The sequence below is a fragment of the Podarcis gaigeae genome, assembly GCF_964106915.1.
Source record: "Podarcis gaigeae genome assembly, chromosome: 13".
Classification (NCBI taxonomy): Eukaryota; Metazoa; Chordata; class Lepidosauria; order Squamata; family Lacertidae; genus Podarcis; species Podarcis gaigeae.
Window position 1 is genome coordinate 41,367,814 of NC_139689.1, and position 26,512 is coordinate 41,394,325.

The following is a 26,512-nucleotide window of genomic DNA, read 5'->3' on the forward strand; positions in this document are numbered from 1 at the left end:
AGTTCTCATCGGAGCTCCCACGCCTTTTGAGCTGAGAAAAAGGAGAAGAGGACTGCATTTTCTTTTATTAGCATCCGACTATTTCCCGCAGCTGGGAATACTTTAGGTACCCTGAGTTCAAAAAAATCCGCCCCCCCTCCTCTCCAGGTAGGGGAATTGCGGCAAAAAAGGCCCACCCCCTGGATTAGTTAATACAAGCCCTGCCTGTCCCCCTGCCACAAACCCCACAGTTCAGAGCCTTGCGAAGTCTCGTTTGAATGCGGGTCGCCTGCTCGAATTGTGAGCGCCAGCCTCGGTTTCTCCTTGCGTGCGACTGAACAAGCCCCGTGACCCTCGGTTTCTTTTTGCAGAGATGACCCCCCCATACTTCCTTTATTTAAAGGTAAAGGCGACCCCTGACCATTAGGTCCAGTCGTGACCGACTCTGGGGTTGCGGCGCTCATCTCGCTTTATCGGCTGAGGGAGCCAGCGTACAGCTTCCGGGTCATGTGGCCAGCATGACTAAGCCGCTTCTGGCGAACCAGAGCAGCGCACGGAAACGCCGTTTACCTTCCCACCGGAGCGGTACCTATTGATCTACTTGCACTTTGACGTGCTTTCGAACTGCTAGGTTGACAGGAGCAGGGACCGAGCAACGGGAGCTCACCCCATTGCGGGGATTTGAACCGCCGACCTTCTGATCGGCAAGTCCTAGGCTCTGTGGTTTAACCCACAGCGCCACCCGCGTTCCCCCCCCCAAAAAGCGTACTGGTTAGCACCACCCAAATTTGATTAAATATCTTCCCCCATCCACTGACCACCCACCCGCACCCCAAGATTGCAGCATTGGGGTTAGGCAAAAACCCTTCAAGGCGTGCCCATCCCTGCGAGGCTGGAAAAGTTGGCAAGCGTCCGAATGTTCAGAGTTCAAAAGTGCCAGGGCTTCTTTTGCTTTTTCCAAGGGGGTTTGTTGTCTTTGCGCAATTCACCTCTTCTTCCTCTGAAAATACCAATGCAGCCATTGGATGATGAAAGGCCAAGCCAGCAGGAAAAACCAGGTGCGAGGAGACAGCTCTGTGGGCCAACCTGGCGGTTCCTGGGGAAAGAGAGAAGAGGGTGGGGGTAAAATCCTGGACTGGATTGAAGGGAAAGCACTGCGGGCGGAATGGCACCTGCTGCTGCTGCTGCTTCCCAGGACGCAATAAGGAGTCCTGCTTTCTCTAACTGGCTTACATTATTCCAATTAACCAGTCAGGCGAGAATGCAAGTTTGAATTGGTTAATAAATGGGAGAAATCGACCGAAGCTTCATTCATTGATCAGCATTTCCTTGCTGATTAACAGGTTGATGGCAAGCGGATCCAGGCAGGTGGGCTGCTATTTAGGGTGGTCAGAAAAAACATTTTACACATGCCCAGAGGCACACTCTTTTTTGTGATTGCTTCCTGTGTTTCTGGTTTGGTTTTCTTTAATTAAGCCAACCCACTTAGATGCCTGGTTGCATCAAAGTGATAAAAGGCAGGGACCGCACTTAAGAAATACTTGCCACACACCTTTCCGTTGTGCGAGGAGGTTGGCCCACAAGGATTCAGCATCGACGTGTGACCCTGAAAGGCAGAAAAATCACAATGAGGATCTAGAAGCCTGTGCACTTTTCCAATCTATGATCTTTTAAAGGGGTTTTCTAAGGCCAAAAAGAGTATTATGTAAATATTTTTTAAACGAAAAATAAAAGGATCCTTGGCAGTTTTGCACAAAGTTTCATAACTCCTGCTGCCTACCATTAATCTCTCCGTTCTTTCTCAGGATTATTGTCCATTTTTATTTTACAAAAAAAAAAGTTGTGAATGGATACATTGCATTGTGAACTTGTTTTTTGGGGGGGGGGATGTGTTTCTGAACTGTTTTCTAATTTTCCACTAGTCTTTTCAGCTTCTTATGGAAATATTTTTCTAATGTTTCCTCCTCCTTATACTATGTTGTCTTGTATTTCAGCAGGGCTGAAGGGGGGACACATACATGGCTGTACAAAAGTTTGACAGGATCAGTGCTTTTTTTCTAGAGGGACGCATACCCCTATACATTTTATGAATCTAAATTTGGCCGCATTGAGGGGCAGTATAGTATTTCAATATGAGTAGGAAAATGAGAGTACCCCTAAACATATATTTTTTTTAGGAAAAAAAGCGCTGGACAGGATCATTACAAGAATGATAACAGCAAAGCAACAAGATTATACTGTGCCCCCCCCCCATGAAAAGAGACAAGCAAAAATGCAAGGTAATCTGGGTATAACGAATAGACTCGGAATAGATTCATCAAAAAACAACAACCCCACAGCTGAACCCCTCTGGACAGTGTCACAGCTAACACCGTCCCAAAGAATTTGTGTGGAACACAGTTAAGGCCATCTTCACGAAACAGCTGCACAATGAAGTTAAACAGATACAGGCCACAAACCATAAAATCCAGAATGGATAAATACAACTCTTGTTTCCTGCAACCGAAATATTTAACTCTTCTTATTGGTTCTAACTGAGTACTACTGCTATAGCACAAAACCTATATGGGTAGTAATGTGTTGCTCAGGGTTAAATAACCGCTTGTCGGAGTTACTATCGCCATAACATGGAACCTTATAGCCAGAAAACCTTTGCCTAAAGATTCTGAAACTTTTACTGGTGGGAAAGTTTCTCTATTAATAAAAGAACCCAGATCTTCTCCACTAGGGGGGCTGTTTGAAGTTTCTAAAACTGGGCAGTCGGCTGCAAATAAGAGAGAATCATTAGCAGTTATTGATCCTATTGGCCAAAGATCATCAGCAAGGGGACAAAGGCAGGAGGTTGCAGAGCAGGGGTCAGCAAACTTTTTCAGCTGTAGGCCGGTCCACCATCCCTCAGACCATGTAGTGGGCCGGACTGACTGTCTGTCTGTCTGTCTGTCTGTCTGTCTGTCTGTCTGTCTGTCTGTCTGTCTGTCTATCTATCTATCTATCTATCTATCTATCTATCTATCTGGGAGAAATGAACAAATTCCTATGCCTCACAAATAGCCCAGAGATGCATTTGAAATAAAAGGACACATTCTACTCATGTAAAAAACACACTGATTCCCGGACCATCTGTGGGCCAGATTTAGAAGGCGATTGGGCCTGATCCGGCCCCTGGGCCTTAGTTTGCCTACCCCTGTTTCAGAGTCTAGCTGCAGAAGAAGAAGAAGAGTTTGGATTTGATATCCCGCCTTTCACTCCCTTTAAGGAGTCCCAAAGCGGCTAACATTCTCCTTTCCCTTCCTCCCCCACAACAAACACTCGGTGAGGTGAGTGGGGCTGAGAGACTTCAGAGAAGTGTGACTGGCCCAAGGTCACCCAGCAGCTGCATGTGGAGGAGCGGGGAATCGAACCTGGTTCCCCAGATTACGAGATTCCGCTCTTAACCACTACACCACACTGGCTCTCTGGCCACTGAGCAGGCCCTGTCATGTGTCCTTGACAGATGCACCTCGGATGCCAGCGCAGCACAGAGGAGAATTTCTCCTAAAGATAATAATGCACAGACACCCTTGTATTGGCAAAAGTGATTTTGGTTTTAGGAAGTTCCTTGTTCCCAGATGTGTAAGAAAGCTAGGGACTGTAAGTTTTTATACAATGCATCTACAATGCTTTGCAGTATCTCAGAAAGTTTCCCCCCCAGCTGTGCTGAAAAATTAATGCATTTATTTATAAAAGAAATGAATGTGTCTCCCGACATGCCTGGAAAGCTGCCTGGGATTCCAGGTAGCCGAGTCTCTCCATCACTTTCTTCATGTCCTCCTGCAAAGCTTGAATGGCGCTCATCACGTGCAGGTCAACGTCTTGCTGGATCACGGCACCCGCACTGCTGCCGAGACCCCTCTCTGGAACATGGGACAGGGAGAAAGAGATCAGAAGAGATATGACTTAAAGGGTAAGGTAAAGCTAAAGGGACCCCTGACTATTAGGTCCAGTCGTGGTTGACTCTGGGGTTGCGGCGCTCATCTCGCTTTATTGGCCGAGGGAGCCGGCGTACAGCTTCCAGATCATGTCGCCAGCATGACCAAGCTGCTTCTGGCGAACCAGAGCAGCGCACGGAAACGGCGTTTACCTTCCCACCGGAGTGGTACTTATTTATCTACTTGCACTTTGACGTGCTTTTGAACTGCTAGGTTGGCAGGAGCAGGGACCGAGTAACGGGAGCTCATCCCGTTGCGGGGATTCAAACCGCCGACCTTCTGATCGGCAAGTCCTAGGCTCTGTGGTTTAACCCACAGCGCCACCCGCGCCCCTGACTTAAAGGGGTGGAACCTTAAAAGGCAGCGGCACTCAAATATAATCCCAGAAGCGGGAGTTGATTTCTAAAGCGAGAGCTCCCAGGCCTCAGAGGTCACACCCATTCCAGATCTACACCTGTGAGTGGGTGGTGGTGGTCGGGCAAAGGATTAAATCCTCTTGTGGATCAGGAATTGCTTAAGCGCTCTGCTCCTGCTTGCAGGTTTCCCATGAGCTTCTGGAAGGCCACTTGTAAGATGGGCCACTGGCCTGATCGGCAGGCTCTCCTTATTATGTTCTTAATCAGGGGTCACCAACCTTTTCCAGCTGTGAGCTGGTCCACCGTCCCTCAGGCCATGCGGTGGACCGGACTATATTTTGAAAGAAAAAAACAACGAATTCCTATGCCCCACAAATCACCCAGAGATGCATTTTAAATAAAAGCACACATTCTACTCATGTAAAAACACCAGGCAGGCCCCACAAGTAGCCTAGAGAGGCATTTTAAATAAAAGGACACATTCTTCTCATGTAAAAACATGCTGATTCGCGGGCCGGATTTAGAAGGCGATTGCGCCACATCTGGCCCCTGGGCCTTAGGTTGCCTACCCCTGTTCTTAATGGTTGTGGTGTCTAGATTAGAGGAAGGAACATGAGATAACTGGGGGGCATCCACTTGATTGTAGCCTTTTTCTCTTATCAGAGTCACTCCCCTCCTCTGAAAGCCACCAGGGCTTTCCATTGCATCAGAACTGATGACAAGCAAGTCTTGGTTTCTAAAATACGAGGTGGTAGCCAACCTGGAAATGGCTCCTTGTGTTTTAAAAGACCCTTGCCCACAGTCCCAAATGTTTGGGATAAACCAAGTAATAATAATAATAATAATAATTTATTATTTATACCCCGCCCATCTGGCTGGGTTTCCCCAACAGAATATTAAAACCAGGATAAAACATCAAGCATTAAAAACTTCCCTAAACAGGGCTGCCTTCAGATGTCTTCTAAAAGTCAGATAGTTGTTTGTTTCCTTGACATCTGATGGGAAGGCGTTCCACGGGGCAGGCGCCACCACCGAGAAGGCCCTCTGCCTGGTTCCCTATAACCTCGTTTCTCACAGGGAGGGAACCTCCAGAACGCCTTTGGAGCTGGACCTCAGTGAATGATGGGGGTGGAGATGCTCCTTCAGGTATACTGGGCCAAGGCCATTTAGGGCAGGCATAGGCAAACTCAGCCCTCCAGATGTTTTGGGATTAAAACTCTCACCATCCCTAGCTAACGGGACCAGTGGCCAGGGATGATGGGAACTGTAGCCTCAAAACATCTGGAGGGTCAAGTTTGCCTATGCCTGGTTTAGGGCTTTAAAGGTCAGCACCAACACTTTGAATTGTGCATGGAAACAGTTGCATGCAGAAGATTTCAGGTTTGGTGCTGCCGCCTCTAGTTAAAAGAATGAGAGCATCCCTATAGATTCACTACCAGTTAGTGCAGGAAGCAGTGTGACTCAGTGTGTGCTTAGTTTGCATATTCACTTCCTCAGAGACCATTCATTAAGGTCAGAAGGTTTTCTCCATTGCCCCAGATCTCCTGGAGCGTTTCTTCATTTTTCACAGGGGGCATCAAGGATTGTCTCATCAGAGACACAACGGTGAATGGCGTCAGGCCGGCACCGCTTGCCGCTCTCCCCTAATTCTTGTTTCTGTAAGCAAGACAACATCTATTCTGAGCATATGCAAAGGCTGGGCAAAAAGGGCCCAGCACAAAACCCCACTGGAAAAGTTAGGCCAAACTTCAGTGAGGAACACAGAAGGAGACGAGGGATTGGGGAATCGGTGGAGGCAAGACGTATGACCCATCCATGCTATGCAGCCTTATCTTCACAGGTATGTTACTAATTAACCTCTGAGCAGATGAGAAGAATATTCCGAGATAGTAGAGTTGCTATGGAGGGGGTGGGTGGGAAAGCACACAGGATATTTCAGCGCTCTCAGAAAAAAAAGATCATGAGGCGAGGCTAGAATCCATGCTGCCTGTCTTAAGTAATTTTATCGTGGGCAGCAAATCTTGGCTCCTGGGCACCAACCTTTCTAGATCCGGCCATTTGCAACGTGGAGAAGCACCCTCAAGATGGGCCATTTAGAGAGGTATAGAAGCACTCCAAGTGAATTTCCTTCAGCGATTATTTTATTAGGGTGGTACAGTCAAACCCCAGTTCCTGAACAGCTCTGTTTTGGAACGTTTCGGCTCCCGAACGCCGAAAACCTGGAAGTAAATGCTCTGGTTTTTGAATGTTTTTTGGAAGCTGAACGTCCAACGCAGCTTCCGCTTGAGTGCTGGAAGCTCCTGCAACCAATCGGAAGCCGCGCCTCGGTTGTCAAATGTTTTGGAAGCCGAACGGGCTCCCGGAACTGATTACGTTCAACAACCGAGGTTTGACTGTACCACGTTGTCCCAAGGTAGTAAATGGCTTGGAACAGCTCTTTCATCCCTCCATACCATGTGTATGCCTGTCACTATTTTGGAGATACTTCCTTTTGTCACTACAGGCATTTTTTATTTTCTGTTTTAAAAGGCCAGATAAATTGTCACTTTATATGGCATTAATCGTGTGAGTGGCCCTTGCGGGTTTCTTTACCAAGAAACAGCCAAAATGCAACACAGGAAGCGTATCAAAACATGGCAAATTTGATGCGACTCCTGTTCCCTTTTATTAGCTAGACCTACAGTAATGAGAAAGGGATGCGGGTGGTGCTGTGGGTTAAACCACAGAGCCTAGGGCTTGCCGATCAAAAGGTCGGTGGTTCGAATCCCCGCGATGGGGTGAGCTCCTGTTGCTTGATCCCTGCTCCTGCCAACCTAGCAGTTTGAAAGCACGTCAAAGTGCAAGTAGATAAATAGGTACAGCTCCAGCGGGAAGGTAAACGGCATTTCCGTGCGCTGCTCTGGTTCGCCAGAAGCGGCTTAGTCATGCTGGCCACATGACCCGGAAGCTGTACACCGGCTCCCTCAGCCAGTAAAGCGAGATGAGCGCCACAACCCCAGAGTTGGCCATGACTGGACCTAATGGTCAGGGGTCCCTTTACCTTTTACCTTATGGTAATGAGACTATGGCTAGGCCCCCACTGGTGTGGATTTATATTCAACTGCATCTTAAGTGACTTCGGCGTGTCCATAACATTTCGTTTGCTATTAAGTGGGCTCCCCATACACCCAACTCCGTAACCTTTTGAATGACTGGCATTTTCAGTTGTGTTTGTTATCATGGTTACATTTTTGGAATCTCAATAAAACTCTTTTTAACAAAATTGCCATGGGGGGAAGGGGCTGGCCTCCATTGGAAGCACAACACTGGGTGAGGTGGCTTTAACCCTTTGTCATAATCCAGATCAAGTCTCTCCTCTATGCCCCCCCCCCTGCAAAATGGAAGCTTCCCTCCTGGGCCAATAGAAGACCCAAGATGCGTGACCAGGCTTTGTATCATGGTAGGAGACAAGTTGATTAAAGTTAGTTAAAACGGTTTTACAGAACCCAATAATGCCCTCCTGGTCAGAGAATGAGATGCCCTTTTCCTGCCTTCTGCTCCCACTGCTTGCCTTTCTCTCAAAAGGTTTGTTTCTGTTATGGTGCCAATTGTACAGCCCCGACTCTCCTGGCACATCTGCCCTTTCTTCATAGCAAGAACTCCTGCTTCCTACCATTGCCTCACAGACTTATCTCAGGATCAAACTGAATTAATTACACTGGGGCTTGTTTGCACTCGCAGATCAGAAAATGGCCTTTCCTTGCCAACAGTGCAAGCTGCAATGATTCTTCAACATCAACTGCGCTGGACTGGTCATGTTGTGTGGATGCCTGATTATCGTCGTCCAAAGCAACTACTCTATTCCAAACTTAAAAATGGAAAGCGTAATGCCAGTGGTCAACAATAGAGCAGGGCTCAGCAAACTTTTTCAGCAGGGGGCCAGTCCACTGTCCCTCAGACCTTGTGGGGGGGCCGGACTGTATTTTGAAAAATAAATAAATGAACGAATTCCTATGCCCCACAAATAACACAGAGATGCATTTTAAATAAAAGGACACATTCTGCTCATGTAAAAACACGCTGATTCCCAGACCGTCCGCGGGCCAGATTTAGAAGGTGATTGGGCCAGATCTGGCCCCCAGGCCTCAGTTTGCCTACCCATGACAATAGAGATTCAAAGACTCAAGTAAAATATAAAAAAATGTAGTATAAACTCTGACAACTGGGAAACACTGGCCTGCGAGTGCTCCAGTTGGAGATCAGCCTTTACCAAAGGTGTCGTGGGCTTTGAAGACGCTCGAACTCAGGTCAAAAGGGAGAAACACGCTAAGAGGAAGGCACGCTTGGCAAACCCTCATTGTGATCAACTCCCGCCCGGAAACCTGTGTCCCCACTGAAGTGTGGATCCAGAATTGGCCTCCACAGTCACTTATGCACTCACTGTTAAAACTGTGTTTATGGAAGACAATCTTACTTGGCTACGAGCGATTGGACCTGTCTCCCCCTGTGTGTTTTTAAGTCAAAACGTTAGTCTCGTGTCTATACCTTCCCTGGTTGAAGATGCTGAAGTCTTATATCCAGTCTTCTCTCCACTCTGAATATTGTTCAGGGGGAGGTTTTGCATGGCTGATAGCCTCCTATCCTGTGGGGAAACGAGAGAGGAATTGAAATTGTATGGGCATGCCTAGACTGCTTTTTTTCCATTCCTGGCTCCGTTCCATTTTAACCGTCATGGCTTCCTCCAACAGATCTTGGGACAGTGGAGGTGCTGGTTGTTCACTGTAACATAATTATCAAGCCTTCCTTCCGCAGAACTACAATTCCCAGGGTTCCCTGGGGAGATGGAAGGATTGTGCCCCGAGGGACTGTTTCTAGTAATAGCTCTGAGCTGGATGTCATAATAGAGTTTCAGAGCTGTTGTGACTTGAATTACGGCAAGGCAAGAAGGCTCAATGGGCAGGGCTGTTCCTGTTTCCTAACAGGGTTGGCAAATGAAAGCCATTTCATTCTTCGCTAGGAAAGTATACCAAAGGTCAGATGTTAAGATGATGCATCGCGTTCCATTATTTTAAGACTAATGGAAAGTATTGCATTGTCTCTTGTTCTTTGCAGATTTGACCTTCCTTAGGTGAATTAATGTATATGTGTGTGAGTTAACCCACTAAGCTATTTATACAAAGCCAGATGGGCCAGTTATATATAATAAAATTGTTGTTGTTGCTGGAGTTTCGTTTCAGTTTTATCAATATTCCCAAGTCTGCAAACTTTGCCTCAATACACATTAATCAGTATATTTTATAAAAGTTTTTTGGGGGCAGGCAAATTTTACCTTTTTTTTTTTAATTAGCTACTTCCTTCAAAGCAGCTCTGGTTTGATTTAGCAGCTCAGTACATTCAGAACTCATCTTAAAACATGATTGCCCATCTCAATGAGGAGATTAAACTCATTTTCTTTTTTAGTATTTTAAGTTGTATGTTTCAAAATAGAGTTGTCAATTCTTCTTGATTTTACTGTTTTAACTTTGGTAAACTGCTTTGAGGCTGGGTTGTGGGTATTTATTTTTTTTTACAACCGTGCAGTGTATATTTTTTATCAAATTAATGTAATCAATTAATTAACAAGAGCATGTTCATAGCAAAAGAAAATCTAGATCTATCAAAAAGTAAGGAGAAGGCTCATAGTTAACTTCACAATTACCTCCCACCCCATTAGTCATCATCACCTCATCGGGTTCCCCGGGTTCCAGGCTGTCAAAGAAGACCTCGCTCTCCGAATCGCTGGGCACATGGATGCTCTTGCTTTCTTTGTCCGCATAGCCTAGCCAGCGAGATAAAGAGTTATGGCTCAGAAACGGAAGTACAGATAGGAGTTTGTGCAAGCCGTCATATATTGCAGTACAGTGGTACCTCGGGATGTGAACGGGATCCGTTCCGGAGCCCAGTTCGCATCCTGAACATAACATAAGATGCGACGACAGCCGTATGCGTGTGCGCGGGTCGCGTTTCGCCGCTTCCGCGCATGTGCGTGGCGTCATTTTGACCGTCTGCACATGTGCAAGCGCCGAAACCCGGAAATAACACGCTCCGTTACTTCCGGGTCGCCGCGGAGCGCAACCCGTATGCGCTCATCCTGAAGCGTATTTATCCTGAGGTATGACTGTATCCGAATGTCCAGATGTTACACACACACACACACACACACACACAATTATTATTATTATTAGCATTAATCTATAAACAAATTCAGTATCTTTATAGGGGTTCTTCTGACCCCTGGACTTCCCCCCACTCCTCTCCCTGGTTTTCAATAATTATCTCTTCTCTTTTCTGTGTCTAAATAGTTTTATACAATCTATTAAATCTCTTTTTTAATACCCTTTATCAAATTATATTACAAGTGCTAATCCAATCCTGCTAACATTTTTAAGTGTTTACGTTTTTAAGTGTTTATTATAAAGTTAATCCATTCTTTTTTACATTTATTGTCCTCTTGGTGTCTAATCTTCCTGGTCAATGTCCAGATGTGAAAAGAGTGTGGCTTGGGAGCCTCCATCCTTTGTTCTCAATATCTGACCCATGATAGATAAAAGGCCAAGAAAACCAGGTGTGCATATTCTGATCACATCCTCAAATGTGTGCTAAATCCAAAAACTAGGTGCTTCGTATTTCTTTCATGCTATAGTGGGTTTCTCTCTCTCTCTCTCTCTCTCTCTCTCTCTCTCTCTCACACACACACACACACACAAAATGAACTGGGTATCTTCTGTAACACGGTCGCAAAAGGTTTTGGATCTGGGCTGCGTAGCAACTTGTATTCAACATTTCATCTGATTTGCAGAAGAGAAGGACAAAGAGCTTAGCTTTGATCCCACTGCTTAGGCTATGCGCAGCTCATGAAGGCTCAAGAATCAAGCTGTCCTTCAGTGAACCAAGGAAATGGCACCAAAACTTAGATCTGGGTTTCCCAAGCATGGGCCTCTAGCTGTTTTTGGACTATCATGATGATAATTTATTATTTATTCCCTGCCCATCTGGCTGGGTTTCCCCAGCCACTCTGGGCTGCTCCCAACAGAATATTAAAAACATGATAAAACATCAAACATTAAAAACCTCCCTAAAGAGGGCTGCCTTCAGATGTCTTCTAAAAGTCAGATACAGTGGTACCTTGGGTTACATATGCTTCAGGTTACACACTCCGCTAACCTACAAATAGTGCTTCAGGTTAAGAACTTTGCTTCAGGATAAGAACAGAAATCAGGCTCCGGCAGCGTGGCAGCACCAGAAGGCCCCATTAGCTAAAGTGGTGCTTCAGATTAAGAACAGTTTCAGGTTAAGTACGGACCTCCGGAACGAATTAAGTCCTTAACCCGAGGTACCACTGTTTATTTCCTTGAAATCTGATGGGAGGGCATTCCACAGGGCGGGTGGCACTACTGAGAAGGCCCTCTGCCTGGTTCCCTATAACCTCACTTCTCGCAGCAAGGGAACCGCCAGAAGGCCCTTGAAGGTGGACCTCAGTGTCTGGGCTGAATGATGGGGGTGGAGACGCTCCTTCAGGTATACTGGGCCGAAGCCATTTAGGGCTTTAAAGCTCAGCACCAACACTTTGATTTGTGCTCGAAAATCTACTGGGAGCCAATGAAGGTCTTTCAGGACCGGTGTTCTGTAGTCTCAACGGCCACTCCCACTCACCATCATCCCTAGCTAGAAGGTCAAGGATGTTGGTGACTGGGAGAAACCCTGACTTAGATGCTGGGTTTTGGCATATCACATTGTGGGAGGAGGGATGGAAGGCTCCCACTCCCAAATCAACCACTTGTTGCTCAAAGTGGGAATATGAACCAACTTGGGCTCTGTCCAAACTTGAAGCTTAAAGAGATTTTAAAACTGGTTTAACCGACATTGCTTCTCTAGACACCTGGGTTTGTTTTCTTTTCTTAAAGCAAATTTGCACATCGAGATCCTCACCGCCACCGTAGGTTATGTCGAAATACACCCACAATAATTAAAAAAAGAGAACCTCTCCTTCCTAATTAAATTAGTTCCCAACGTTTCTGTCCCACTCTAATGTGACCAGGGAACACGATAGCATTGAACCAAAAAGATCAGGCTTAATTCTTAATGGCTGGTCATAAAGAAACCAGAGGTCTTTCTGTTAGGAATACTAGGAAATGAGATAAAAAGAGAGGGCTGTAAATTCTTTCAATATGCAGTAACAGCTGCATATTACTGTTACTGGCCCAAAAATGGAAACAACAGGAAATACCGACAGTGGAAGACTGGAGAATGAAGCTGTTAGACTATGCGGAGTTGGACAAATTGACAGGGAAGATTAGATATTTAAGAGACCGAGGACTGGGGGAAATTTGTGGAATATCTGGAAAATATAAGTGAGGGACAGATAACACTAGAGGGATTTAAAGAAGCACTGTGAAAAATTAAGAAGTATTGTCTAAAGGGAATAGAAAGAAAGATATAAATAATGTCAATATAAACCTAAGGAATGCGTAATTTAAATAATGACTATGGATGATTTACGGAAAAGCTGAAGGAAGTCCAGAAAAAAGAAGAATTTGTGAAAAATTCGATGTGAAATTAATATGTGTTTTTGTTTTTGTTGTAAACCAATAAAAATTATTATATAAAAAAAGAAATGAATAAAAAATAATAATAATAATTCTTAATGGCTGGTACCATGAATAGCAGGAAGCAGGTTAGCTCTCACCTCCAATGGTGTGCCTGAGTGCATCTTTTATTAGCTTCCCTAGAAGAGTGGATTACAAAGTGGGGCTGCTTTGGGGACACCTGAGGTTCCTGCAAACCCTGTCTGCTGGCTCCGACGCTGCACAGCTTGGCCATCACTTACAGGGATGATGCAGTCTGCTCAGAGTTCATAAAGATGCACGGTATCTTGCAGGAATTGCTGCAGGATTAAAACCCTTTCTCTGCACACATCCCACCTGTCATCATGATAGGCATTTGGCTAGAATATCTGTAAATCTTGCCTGTTTGATTGCACTCTCCGTGTTCTGGTGGGATGCTCTCAGCCGGTCCCCTTAAAGAGCCGTTGTGGAGCGGGGCAGAGACTGAGTCTGTTTTTACTAACAAGAGAAGGGAATGTCTATCAAATCCGCCCATAAGGTCTGGATTATCTCCTACGAACCTCTGCGGCTTTTTCAATAACTTTGATGCCATCTTTTCATTTAAACACGAGAGCATCAGCACCTTAAATTTCGCTGGCTACAATGCAAATAACGGCACCCCTGTTCTCTGACCTTAGAAATTTCCAAGGCCATCTCAAGATTTTAAGGTGATGACCACAACAGACCGCTTATAGAGTGTCCACCCAATTATTTCCATCAAAGTAGGGTCACCTAGGGGACGTGGGTGGTGCTGTGGGTTAAACAACAGAGCCTAGGACTTGCCGATCGGAAGGTCGGCGGTTCGAATCCCTGCGACGGGGTGAGCTGCCGTTGCTTGGTCCCTGCTCCTGCCCACCTAGCAGTTCGAAAGCACGTCAATGTGCAAGTAGATAAATAGGTACCGCTCCAGTGGGAAGGTAAACGGCGTTTCCGTGCGCTGCTCTGGTTTGCAAGAAGCGGCTTAGTCATGCTGGCCACATGACCCGGAAGCTGTACGCCGGCTCCCTCGGCCAATAAAGTGAGATGAGCGCCGCAAATCCAGAGTCGGTCATGACTGGACCTAATGGTCAGGGGTCCCTTTACCTTCAGGGTCACCTAACACCAACCACAACCACCTGTCAAAATGGCCTATGGGGTAGGATGGATTAGGTTAAGGTCCAGACCCCAAGAAGCATCTGACCTCAGAGGAGATGACCTCTGCATTTCTGAATGAGTTACTCTCCAGGGTAAACCGCTTCCACTCCAACCAGGACAGGTGATGTTTGTTTGTGACTGAATGAGTCACAATACCTTGATACGGCAGACCTACCCACCCTTGAATTAAAGCCATTTACAGCAGTGGTGCAGAACCTGTAGCCCTCAAGGTGGTCTCGAACTCAACTCCCATCGGCCCCCAGCCAACATGGGCAACAGTCGGGAATATCGGGAGCTGTAGTCCGGAAAGTTCTGGAGGTCCACAGGTACCCCCCCCCCCCGGTTTAAAGGATCAAATGTCCGGAGTAGTGAAGCATTCGAAGATATAGCAAGCAGTCTCTACTGCAGATCATTTTGAACTCATAGGAGCCTTCATTCATTTCCTATGGCACAATCAGCAATGACAAGCACACATAAAAAGTAAAGGGACCCCTGACCATTAGGTCCAGTCGTGGCTGACTCTGGGGTTGCAGTGCTCATCTCGCTTTATTGGCCGAGGGAGCCGGTGTACAGTTTCCAGGTCATGTGGCCAGCATGACTAAGCAGCTTCTGGCAAACCAGAGCAGTGCACGGAAACGCCGTTTACCTTCCCACCAGAGCAGTACCTATTTATCTACTTGACCTTTGACATGCTTTCGAACTGCTAGGTTGGCAGGAGCAGGGACCGAGCAACGGGAGCTCATCCCGTTGCGGGGATTCGAACCGCTGACCTTCTGATCGGCAAGTCCTAGGCTCTGTGGTTTACCCACAGCGCCATACAGTTTTGGAAATATTTCCTGTTCTTTTAGCCATTGTTTGAGCTTGCCCGGCCTCTGCTGAAGTCAGGCTAGCGTAGCTTTTGCACCAAGGGGGGCAAGCTCTCACCAGGGATATCCCCATAAGCATTGACAAGAGAATGAGGATAATTCCACAAAACTACTTCTCTTTCATAGTCTGTGGGTCTGGACACACACTTGTTGTTTCCAAGGGCCTTCTCTAGGAGCTGCCAGTGCCTTCGGTGTGGGGGTGTAACAGGAGGGCAATAAAAAAGGGAATCTGCCTGTTTCTCCCACCATCTTGATTACAATGGACTTTGCAGTCAATGAATATGATCAACTTCCCCTAAGATAAAGGAGCTGAAGTTCAATAAAAACTGGATTAGCATTCCTGGGAGGCTTGTCAACTAAACCGTAACTCGGATTTGAGGGTATTGGCTACAAATCCGGCTAAAATATTTAATCTACCACCAAATGACAGGCTCCATATAAAAGGCCCAGGAAGAGCAAACTGGTTTTTCTGTGAGGCTAGATCAGGGTTTCCCAAACTTGGGCCTCCAACTGCTTTTGGACTACAATTCCCATCATCCATGACCACTGGTCCTGATGATGGGAGTTGTAGTCCAAAAACAGCTGGAGACCCCAATTTGGGAAACCTAGAGCTAGATGAAACTGTTAGTTCAGATGGCCTGTCTGGGGTGCCGTGAATAGGTAGACGGTGCTGATGTTTACGGCACAGTCCATTAGGAAGTTCTCTTGCACAAGCTTTGCTGAAACAAATGGGCGTCCGTTCCAGCATCAGATACCTGAATCCCTGGGCAGCTGCAGTGGTCCCAGAGATGAGGGCGCTGATGACTGTCTCAGGCTCCCTGTACCCGGTAGGTTTGTAAGCCGCCATTTAAATTTCCCACAATGCTCCTGCTGTAAAGTGCCACTCTGGGGCATTGTGGGAAATTTAAAACCGCGGCTTTGAACAGTCTGCTGCTCCATGCAAGCCCACAGCCACGGGTCCACCAACATAGTAGAGGGAGTGTCGATGGGCACTTTTTGACCATGAAGCTAACCCCGTTGGCAGCGCTGTTATCTCCACCGATGACCCAGGCAGCAACAGGGCTTCTGTTTACACTGTAAGAAGAGTGATAACAGCTGGGAGGTGGGCCAGATCTTTTCGATGGGGGTGGGGAAGTCAAAAGTGCTCTACACTTTTGTAGAGTTGCGCATGCCAAGATTTTAGAATGAAACGGGCAAGGGGAGGGGAAGCTCCTGATATACATCTCACACAATATAGACTAAAATCCAAACCCCTTCCACTGTCCCAAGTTTCCCTGCTTTGCCCTTCCCATCTGTTATGTACTGAGTTGAATAGGACCCAAAATGCAGCAGTCTGATTGGTCCTAGAACAATAGGATCCAAAATGCAGCAGGCTGATTGGTCCTAGAACAATGCAGCAGAATGATTGGTCCGCAGGAGCCACCCAATCCAGCTCCAGGTGGAAGTGAATCCGCAACCTGATTGGCCTACAGGAGAATCCCGGAATTAGCCAATCACGTGCAGCCCATTGTGTAAATAATGTATATAAAGCAGATATTTTGGAGGAACATCCATTCCTCCTCACCACTACGAGCTGAATAAAGAGCATGAAATCCACTCTCGACTCCGAGTATATTTCACCAACTTTGAGAGGAAAAAACAAGGCCGGGACGGAAGTTATTCAGAGAAGGAAACCCATAATGCGCTGGATCACAAGTCTTCTTTTTTCCCCTCTCCCTTGCCAACAAAAATCCTGCAACAAAGTTGGGGGTGGGGGCTGTCTATGCTGCCCAATCCCTAAGCAGGTCCAAGCAGGTTGGACTGCTTCACTCCCAGCTGATGAATGCAAATTGGCACCTGAGAAATTTCAGGGAGGGACAAGGATCAGCTGAGATTAGGGATTCCTTTTCCTACAGTTGCACAGCTGGGGGATGACCTGAAAGCAGGTCATCCAGCCAAGTCTCCCTCGCTGCGAGGCTCCACTCTCAAACATGCCGAACAAGCTCTCTGCAGAAAAGACACACTTTATGGAGGCCAGATTAGATGGAAGCACCTGCAAAGCTCGCATAGGTTGTGTCCAAGAGGAGCTGGGGACAGTGGCGTAGCGTGGGGGGGTGCAGGGGGGCCCCGCCGCACCGGGCGCAACATCTGGGGGTTAGGGTTAGGGGGCGCAAATCCACGGGTTAGGGAATGCAAATTACTTGCCTTGCCCCGGGTGCTGACAACCCACGCTATGCCACTGGCTGGGGAGGTGACTTCTACATTCTTATTTTAAAAAACTGTGGTCTTGAAGCACACATCATAAAAGCTGGAGAACCCACGCACCCCTCTGTCACCGCTAATGGACATACCTGTTTTCTTCTTGAAGAAGGAGTCTGGGGGCCTGGGCATATCGTTTATCACTTCGTAGAGGGGTTCAAAGTATACAAACATGTCCTCCGACGACTCATCCAACGGCACGGTGTTGATGACCTGCCAAAAAGTCCTAGAGAGGATCCCGGGTGGTACAAAAACATTCCCTGGGATCCAGCAACCGCTCTGGGTGAACCTAACACTGCAGCAATGTTGAAATCTGGACCTAACTCCCCCCCCCCCCCCGGGTTGTGGACCACCGAGAGTCCCACACAAGGGACCCAAATTTTCTTGCAGAAGTGTAAATCTAACCCCTTCTCACTTGGATTTATTTTACAACATTGCCAGTGGAGTATGCTGTTGCATTTAGATGATTCGAAAGAGAACTCAGCCAATGTCTTACCAGGAAGTCTAAACATCAGGCCTGGTGGTTTGTGCATTTTAAAACATCTCTCAGGGATCTCAGCTGTACTTTCACTTTGAATCTCACAAACGTTTGACACGTTTTAAAACGGCACAAAACTTCGGTTCTGTTCAAAAACCCGCTGGGTTCCTTCATGCTGAACTCCTTCATTTCAGAGCCAAAGGCTCTCTGAAATCCCCCACCCACAGAGATTTGTTCAAGCCCAAACCCTGAGGTGCCTTCCTTGCCATTTCTGCCGTTGAACCGCTGTTAGGGTTGAGCTGCAGCCTACTCATATCTCATTGTAAGGAGTTTCCATGGCGACCCAACCAGGCAGACCAGGCCTGAATGAGGAGGGTGTTCCCCATTTCCTACCTTCTGAGCAGCCTTCTTCATCTCGGCGATATAAGCTGCCATGGCTTCCATTTTGCTCATCTTCCCCAAGCTGTTCCATGCATCCCTGCCAAAAAGCCAAACGTAACTTCTTACCTGGGGGACAGGTGCTTAATTTTGGGAAAGAAAGATGCCAAGAGTTCACACCGGCCTGAAAGTCAGGTCCTCTGAATTAGCAGCCCTCTATTATTCTTGCGATTATTGACAAAGTCTATGCATAACTCAGAGTATTTTTACTTCTCGTTTTGATTAATTTTAAACATTCACTTTCCCATACAGTGGTACCTCGGGTTAAGAACTTAATTCGTTCTGGAGATCCGTTCTTAACCTGAAACTGTTCTTAACCTGAGGTACCACTTTAGCTAATGGGGCCTCCAGCTGCTGCCGCGCCCCCACCACACGATTTCTGTTCTCATCCTGAAGCAAAGTTCTTAACCCGAGGTACTATTTCTGGGTTATCAGAGTCTGTAACCTGAAGCATCTATAACCTGAAGCGTATGTAATCCGAAGTACCACTGTATGTCCCAAACAGCACACACACACACTAGGCATGATAGCTCAGTTGGTAGCGCATAAAACTCTTAATCTCAGGGTTGTGGGTTCGAAGCCCCATGTTGAGTGAAAGATTCCTGCGTTGGAGCCCCGGGTACTCTCTAGCTCTATGATTCTAAGAATTCTATGTCAGTTTGCATTTCTTAGTGCCGAAAGTATTGATCTGATGTGTAGAGATCTTCCCTATTCTAATTAATTCAAGAGGGTTCTGGAAGCTTCTCTTGTGAAAGAAGCAAGCAGAGGGTTCATGATGTTTGGGTTATCCCTTCAGAGAAGCTGACTGCAGCTGATTTTAACTGGTTCTCTTATCTCTTTCTGTCAAGGTCATGCTGACTATAAAAGTAAGTCCAAAAGGAGCCTGAGTTTCACTTTCTCTTTCTATGTCTTTTCCTTCTGGTGTGGTGTTCGGTAAATAGTACAGTGGAACATAGTACAGGAGGCACATTCACAACCCACAGCGTTTGCAACCCACAGTGCTGAGTCTGTGCACGTGCATGACGCGATTCGGCACTTCTGCGCATGCGCAAAGCGTGATTTAGTGCTTCTGCGCATGTGCCAAAACCCGGAAGTAACCCATTTCAGTACTTCCAGGTTTGGTGCGCCCGTAACCCGAAAATGCACAACCCACAGCGTTCGCCAGTGGCGTAGCGTGGGTTATCAGCACCCGGGGCAAGGCAAGTGATTTGCGCCCCCTAACCCATGGATTTGCACCCCCTAACCCGTGGATCTGCGCCCCCTAACCGGTGGATTTCCCTAACCCCCAGATGTTGCGCCCAGTGCAGCCGGCCCCCCCTGCACCCCCACGCTACGCCACTGGCGTTCGCAACCCGAGGTATGACTGTAAGCTTAGTGTTAAGGTTTAGACTTACTGTTTAGACTTATTTAGACTTAAGTTATTGTAAGTTTAAGTTAAATCTGCTGCAACTGGATTTCCTATGGACAGTGCCAATCCTGAATGTATTGGATTTGTGACCATTATGCTCATTTGCCTTCAGTTGCAGTAAAGCTCTGCTGGATGAAATACAATTGCCTCTGGTCTATTTTTTGGGAATCCTGCAACGTGTTTTAAGTTTTGACTCTGCTAACGATACATTGGAATCTACTCTTGATCAATACTGAATAAAATTCAATGCCATTCTATGATTTGCACTACAGTGGTACCTCGGGTTACATACGCTTCAGGTTACACACTCCGCTAACCCAGAAATAGTGCTTCAGGTTAAGAACTTTGCTTCAGGATAAGAACAGAAATCGGGCTCCGGCAGCGCGGTGGCAGCAGGAGGCCCCATTAGTTAAAGTGGTGCTTCAGGTTAATAACAGTTTCAGGTTAAGAATGGACCTCCGGAACGAATTGAGTACTTAACCTGAGGTACCACTGTATTTAAAAACGGCATGGTTATATTATTAATAAATAACAACTGGCAGGTGGCCATTGTAAGAATAAGAGGCCACCAAATCAAATGATTGCTTGCAGTTCTTAAGGGAAATGGCTCGGTATTCGCTCCTGCTCAGAACAAAAGGCGGGGCATTCCAAAAGTAGGGGGCCACTGCAATGAAAGCCCTGCTTCTCATTCTTACAGTTTTAATCTCTTGCAATAAGGGCGTTTTTGTTTTGTTTTTCTTTCAAAGGCAGTGCTTGATCACCCGACTGCAACTTGACACCGGCCAAATACAAGGAGACATAAGCCTTTGTGGATCAAAGCCAGCGTCTAAAATTAAGCCCATAACTGCAACAGTTGCCCATGCAATTGAAGCAATACTAGCTTATCCCCATGCCCATCAGATAAGCAGCAGTACTTTGCACCAGCGTTGCAAGACTGGGTCCATTTGTTGAAAACAGGATCAGGGGCTAAGTTCAAACAAAGTCAGTGCCTCACTGGGTTCTGAAAGGAGATGTTGGTCCTTGCCTTTCTTACCATTTATATCTGCCAATAGGGTCCCAAAACCCTGGCCTGGGGATCTGGCACCGACCCACCGTGGCTTGCTTGTAGTAGCTGTAGAAGCGCAGCATTTCTTCGTAGGATGGTCTGTAGGAACCTGAGAAAAGTGGGGAAGGTCAGAATCATCCGGAAGGTGGCAACATAAGAACGGGGCCTTCTCTGCAGTGGCTCCCCATCTGTGTAATGCTCTCCCCAGGGAAGTTTGCCTGGTGCCTTCATTGTACACCTTTAGACACCAGGCAAAAACATTCCTTTTTAACCAGGCCTTTGGCTGATTCAATTTACATCCTATGCCCTTTTAAAATGTGGTGTTTTTTTCCCCGGGGGGGGGGGGGAGCTATTGGGTTGTTGTTTGTATTTTTATTATGTATTTTGTGGGTTTATATCTTGATTTTAGTCTGTGAACTGCCCTGAGATCGCTGGGTATAGGGCGGTATATAAATTCAATAATAATAATAATAATGATGATGATGATGATGATGATGTCTCTCCCTCTATGGCAGTGATGGCCAAACTTGGCCCTCCAGCTGTTTTGGGACTACAATTCCCATCATCCCTGACCACTGGTCCTGTTAGCTAGGGATGATGGGAGTTGTAGTCCAAAAACAGCTGGAGGGCCAAGTTTGGACATTACTGCCCTATGGCTTCTGCCTGCAGCCTGCTTCTACCCACGTCTCTTTCACAGAGACCTAAACTCTGGCTTTTGTCTTTCTAACTAACAGACAGGGGTTTTTTTTGGGGGGGGGGAGAGAGACCCACCCATTTGTCTTCTGGCACAGAGCCACTCCCTTTGTTTCTCTTAATGACCCATTGCCCAGGCTCATCTACCGATTCCAGTAATTGAATCCAGGAATTAGAAGATGAACCTAACCCCCTCCCCCTAAAATAAAACTCACAACATTCTTCTTTACAAGACACATGCCAGAATAGCTTCTAAGTGGCCTACACTTACAACTATAATTTTATAAAATCTCTGCTCACTAAAACAGTTCCATCAAAACGTTTAAAACCCCACATTTAAAACACACATTCAATCATGCCTGTTAAAAACCAAAACAGTCAAAACAATTAAATTAAATTAAAACAGATTGATCAGGAAGTTCAAATTCAGTACATGCAACTCTCAATTTAGGCGCGTCCGAATGACGCATCATCGTGCACCGCACCAAACCCGATAGTAGCCCCAAAATGTCATGAAAAGGACTGGAGTTGGGACAGAGCAGGCTGTATTGTTATTTATTAATTATTAATTAAAAGACTGAGCTTCAACTTCCTGATCTGTTTTAATTTCTCAATTAATTATGTTTTTAATGGGCTTGGTAGTAGTGTGCATTTTAAATACGGCTTTCAAAAACGTTTTGATGGAATCGTTATAGTTTGTGTGTATGGATTCTGTAATTGATTTTATACTTGTAACTTGCTTAGAAGCTGTTCTGGCATGTAAGCAGCATGTTGCAGTGGTAGTAAGTAGTAGTAATTTATTTATATGCCAAATAATAATAATAATAATAATAATAATAATAATAATAATAATAATAGTAATAATTTATATGCTGCCAAACAACAACAATTTATATGCCACCCATCTGACAACAACAACAACAATTTATATGCTACCTAACAACAATTTATATGTCACTCATATAACTAGGTTCCCCAGCCACTTTGGGCGGCTTCCGGAACATTAACATTTCAAACACAGTAAATTGGAATATAACCCATTCTGGTGAGGATAGGGAATCAGGGAGTATAACACAGCAGTAAGGGAACTATGCAAGCTTCAAACTAAGAATCTAAGTTCCAGCTCTTGAGAATCCCAGCTTCTTTTGGGGGTTTTCAAAAGTTGTTGTTGTTGTTGTTATCTCCTTATGGCTGTACAGACAAGCTTGGAGAACTTGACGTTAGAGGTCTGTGGAGCAGGTACAGCAAGTAACCATAGAGCATCCCCAAATGGGCTCTCACCATTTTTGGGCAAGCCTTGAATGACACGGACAGCAGCGTCAAACTGCTTCTGGTAATCGGGTTCTTCTTCCTTCATCCCCATTGCCGCCACCACCGCCAATCCTGGAGGAAAAGCAGAGGTGCTGAGGAAAACCGAGGGCTCTGGAGGGAGAAAGGTAAAGAGATTTGTTTGCTGCCGGTTCTCACAGGGACAGCGCAAGAGTGATGAAACCAGCATTTGAAATTCGCCAGGTTGGCACCTGGCAATCCGCCACTTGCAACCAAGTAAAGATACCAGGAAGCCAGGATGACGCCCGATGTCTGCACCTTTTGACAGGCTGGCACACAGCAACTTTTTTTTTTCCTGTGGTGCTGAGACACGAGCCTGATTTTAGCTGGAGCTTTCAGCTTTGTAATCTTGTGTGTGTTTATATATATCTATATCTATAGATATATCTATAGATATATAGATATATATCCTAAACATTCTGGATGAAATCTAAATACAGTGGTGCCTCAGGTTACAGACGCTTCAGGTTACATACACTTCAGGTTACAGACTCCGCTAACCCAGAAATAGTACCTCGGGTTAAGAACTTTACCTCAGGATGAGAACAGAAATCGTGCTGCGGCAGCACAGCGGCAGTGGGAGGCCCCATTAGCTAAAGTGGTACCTCAGGCTAAGAACAGTTTCAGGTTAAGAACGGACCTCCGGAATGAATTAAGTTCTTAACCTGAGGAACCACTGTAGTTCTTTCAAAGCCTACCAACTCCCCCGCCAGCCCCTATCTAAAGTACAAAAACAGTGCCCAAGTACAATCTTCTTAATCCCCGCCTCCACAGAGAATTACAGACTCTCCCAGCTCTCACTGGGAGTTTTCCTTTGCTCTTCCAGTTTGGAGAACTCTGGGAGAATTTCACTTTCCTGTCTCTCAGTCAAGATACTTCTGCCATTCCTCTGCCTCTCTCATGTGCAAGTGGTCCTTGTTCCCCAGGGGCATCCCAGAAGGAGGGACTCCAAAGGGCTAAAACCCTTTGTATTATATAGGGGACCGGGTGGCGCTGTGGTCTAAACCACCGAGCCTCTTGGCCTTGCCGATCAGAAGGTCGGCAGTTCGAATCCCCACAACAGAGTGAGCTCCTGTTGCTCAGTCCCTGCTCCTGCCAACCTAGCAGTTTGAAAGCATGCCAGTGCAAGTAGATAAATAGGTACCGCTGCAGCGGGAAGGTAAATGGCGTTTCCGTGCGCTCTGGTTTCCATCACAGTGTTCCATTGCACCAAAAGCGATTTAGTCATGCTGGCCACATTACCCGCAAAGCTGTCTGCTGACAAATGCCGGCTCCCTCGGCCTGAAAGTGAGATGAGTGCTGCAACCCCATAGTCGCCTTTGACTGGACTTAACCATCCAGGGGTCCTTTAACTTTTTTTACCTCATACATTCAAACCTTGACTACCGAACGCCTCCGTTTTGGAACGTTTCGGCTCCTGAATGCTGAAAACCCGGAAGTAAATGCTCTGGTTTTCAAACGTTTTTTGGGAGCTGAACGTCTGGCTTGTGTGCAGGAAGTTCTTGCAACCAATCGGAAACTGCGCCTTGGTTGTCAAAAATTTCGGAAGCCAAACAGGATTATGTTTGACAACTGATGTTTGACTGGACCCTGTAGTGTCTTCTCTTCAATGTAGCATTGGCCCACTTCTGGGCAGCCTGCTGCCTGGAGTATAGCTCTCTCGTGCAACGTCTACACCTCCTTACCTTACTGGCACTTTTCAAACTACACATCACATCCTGAAAATCTGGTTTCTGTTGCCAATGCCAAGCTGATGCCGCCTGCTTGCCTTAGCCATGCAAACAGCACTCTGGCGCTCTGTATCTAATACACTTTGCTGCCTTCTTCTGATAAGAAACTCCCATTCTTCTGGTCCAATGTCCATGATTTCCATCAATCTACCTCAGTGTCTAATGGGCACCTTGCTTTCCTACCTTGACCAATTCATTGAATCATAGAACCATAGAATTGTAAAGTTGGAAGGATCATCTAAGTCCAACTCCTGTAATGGAGGAATATGCAGCTGTCCCATATGGGGATCAAACTTGCAGCCTCAGTGTTATCAGCACCATGCTCTAAGCCAGGGGTCAGCAGCCTTTTTCAGCTGTGGGCCGGTCCACCGTCCCTCAGACCATGTGGTGGGCCGGACTATATTTTGAAAAAAAATATGAACGAACACCTATGCCCCACAGATAACCCAGAGATGCATTTTAAATAAAAGCACACATTCTCCTTATGTAAAAACACCAGGCAGACCACACAGATCACCCAGAGATGCATTTTAAATAAAAGGACACATTCTCCTCAGGTAAAAACACGCTGATTCCCGGACCGTCCGCGGGCCGGATTGAGAAGGCGATTGGGCCGCATCCGGCCCCGGGGCCTTAGGTTGCCTGCCCCTGCTCTAAGTAACTGAGTCCTTTGAGCTGAACACCCTATACATCTAAAGCATATTCAAAACACGTCCTGCCCCCCCCCCCCCGGAAACTGTAGTTTACTCATCACAGATATACAACTAGCACACTCAACAAACTACACTTGTCAGGATACTTGGGGAGGAGGAAACGCGCTTTAAATATATATGATGTGTACACAGGCTAAGGCTGAGACCCATCACAAGTGTGGACCTCATATGTCCTGCTTTTTGCTGCCACAATGCACGAAGCATTAATCTCTCCTGCATAGCTCAGTCAGTAGAGCACGGGGTTCTTAATCTCAGGGTGGTGGGTTTGAGCCCCACCTTGGGCAAAAGACTCCCGCACTGCTTGGGGTTGGGGGTAATGGTCCCTTTCCAACCCTACAATTCTGTCATTCTCCCCGTGCAGCCCATCTTCTGCCAGCCGGACGACAAATTGCTCCCACACTGCAATCCTTTTGCTTGTCCTTGTGGCTTGGAGCCCACTCACCCCAGTGCCAATCGCAGCCCACCACCACCTTGCCCACAGCCCCTTGTTCCCTGGCGCCGCTCTGCTTTTGCTTTCTGACACCTCCTCCTTCCACCTCTTGTACGATAACGTGGCTGCCCCTTACCTTTCCCTGCCCTGTCTCCCGACTGCCAACTTCCTACTTTTGATCACAAACCCAACCCAGCACCTTGTGCCCCTTTGGGGAATCACAGAACCATCAAACTGCAGAGTTGGGAAGGATCCTGAGGCTCATCTAGTCCAACCCCCTAATGCAGGAATCTTCTGCCTCTCCGCAGAACTCGAACCCACGACCCTGAGATTAACTGTCTCATGCTCCACCGACTGAGCTATCCCAGGCCTATCCGACCACTTGCCCCCAGTGCCCACCCCCCAGCACCCGTGATCCCACGCCCTTTGCACAAAAGTCCGCTTCCAGACTCACCTTGCTCCGCTCAACTTCGCTCTTTGCCCGGGCACTGCGCTTTCCCGGCGCCTGGCTTGTGTTTTTTAGCTGCTTGTTACTTTTGACCTCCTAAAGCCAGCCCACGGCTGCCGGGTTCAGGTTGAAGCGCGTCTCAGCCAACCACCGCGCTGCATCGCGTTCCACGCTTCGCGCCTCGGCCAATAGGCAGCAGTCCAGCCATCCGCCGCCCCCTGCCTTGCAGCTTGAGAAATACTGTGCTCGTGTTTTTGCTGTGATGTAGAAAAGCCTCTCCTGTTTGTACGCCAGCGCCGCCCGCAGGAGAAGGAAATGGCCTTGGCTAGCAAATATTCATGCGATATTCATTGTCTGATATCGCCATCGTCGGGCGGAAGAGAAGATAGCAAGCTGATTCCTTTATCCGTGCAGTTATTCAGAGGGATTTAAATTGTGCCAGGAAGATGCAGACCGATAGCCTTAGGCTTCAGTCCAAATTCCAATTTACCCCATTGCGAGGGTGCTAAGACAGCATCTTAAAAAACAGAGACATCACCTTGCCAACAAAGGTCCGTATAGTTAAAGCTCTGGTTTTCCCAGTGGTGATGTATGGAAGTGAGAGCTGGACCATAAAGAAGGCTGAACGCCGAAGAATT

At 46.7% G+C, this 26,512-nt stretch overlaps 1 protein-coding gene across 2 annotated transcripts; it reads right to left on the reverse strand.

The window, feature by feature from the left end:
- Positions 1–50: 50 nt before the first annotated feature.
- On the reverse strand, positions 51–26,007 carry ACBD4 (acyl-CoA binding domain containing 4). 2 transcript variants are annotated; one of them, XM_083709827.1, is made up of 10 exons: positions 25,881–26,007; positions 22,506–22,646; positions 20,520–20,640; positions 18,034–18,118; positions 17,255–17,375; positions 10,006–10,100; positions 8,828–8,924; positions 3,730–3,872; positions 1,532–1,585; positions 51–1,075 (listed from the first exon to the last, which is right to left on the reverse strand). In XM_083709827.1, exons 2-10 carry the CDS (start codon positions 22,585–22,587, stop codon positions 965–967), a joined length of 909 nt encoding a protein of 302 aa, XP_083565953.1. In that variant the 5' UTR covers positions 22,588–22,646; positions 25,881–26,007; the 3' UTR covers positions 51–964. The 2 variants fall into 2 exon arrangements, with proteins under 2 accessions (XP_083565953.1, XP_083565952.1); XM_083709826.1 differs by having other exon boundaries at positions 3,730–3,868; positions 8,809–8,924.
- Between the last annotated feature and the right edge of the window lie 505 nt (positions 26,008–26,512).

Bases quoted from the DNA above. Each gene is read 5' to 3' on its own strand.
- ACBD4 (XM_083709826.1), bottom strand. From the start codon at position 22,587: ATGGGGATGAAGGAAGAAGAACCCGATTACCAGAAGCAGTTTGACGCT. The intron at 18,119-20,519 runs GTAAGAAAGGCA...GCTTTTTGGCAG, and splicing joins CCTATTGGCAGATATAAATG to GGATGCATGGAACAGCTTGG. The intron at 1,586-3,729 runs GCATGTCGGGAG...TCTGCCTTTCAG, and splicing joins AATCCCAGGCAGCTTTCCAG to GGTCACACGTCGATGCTGAA.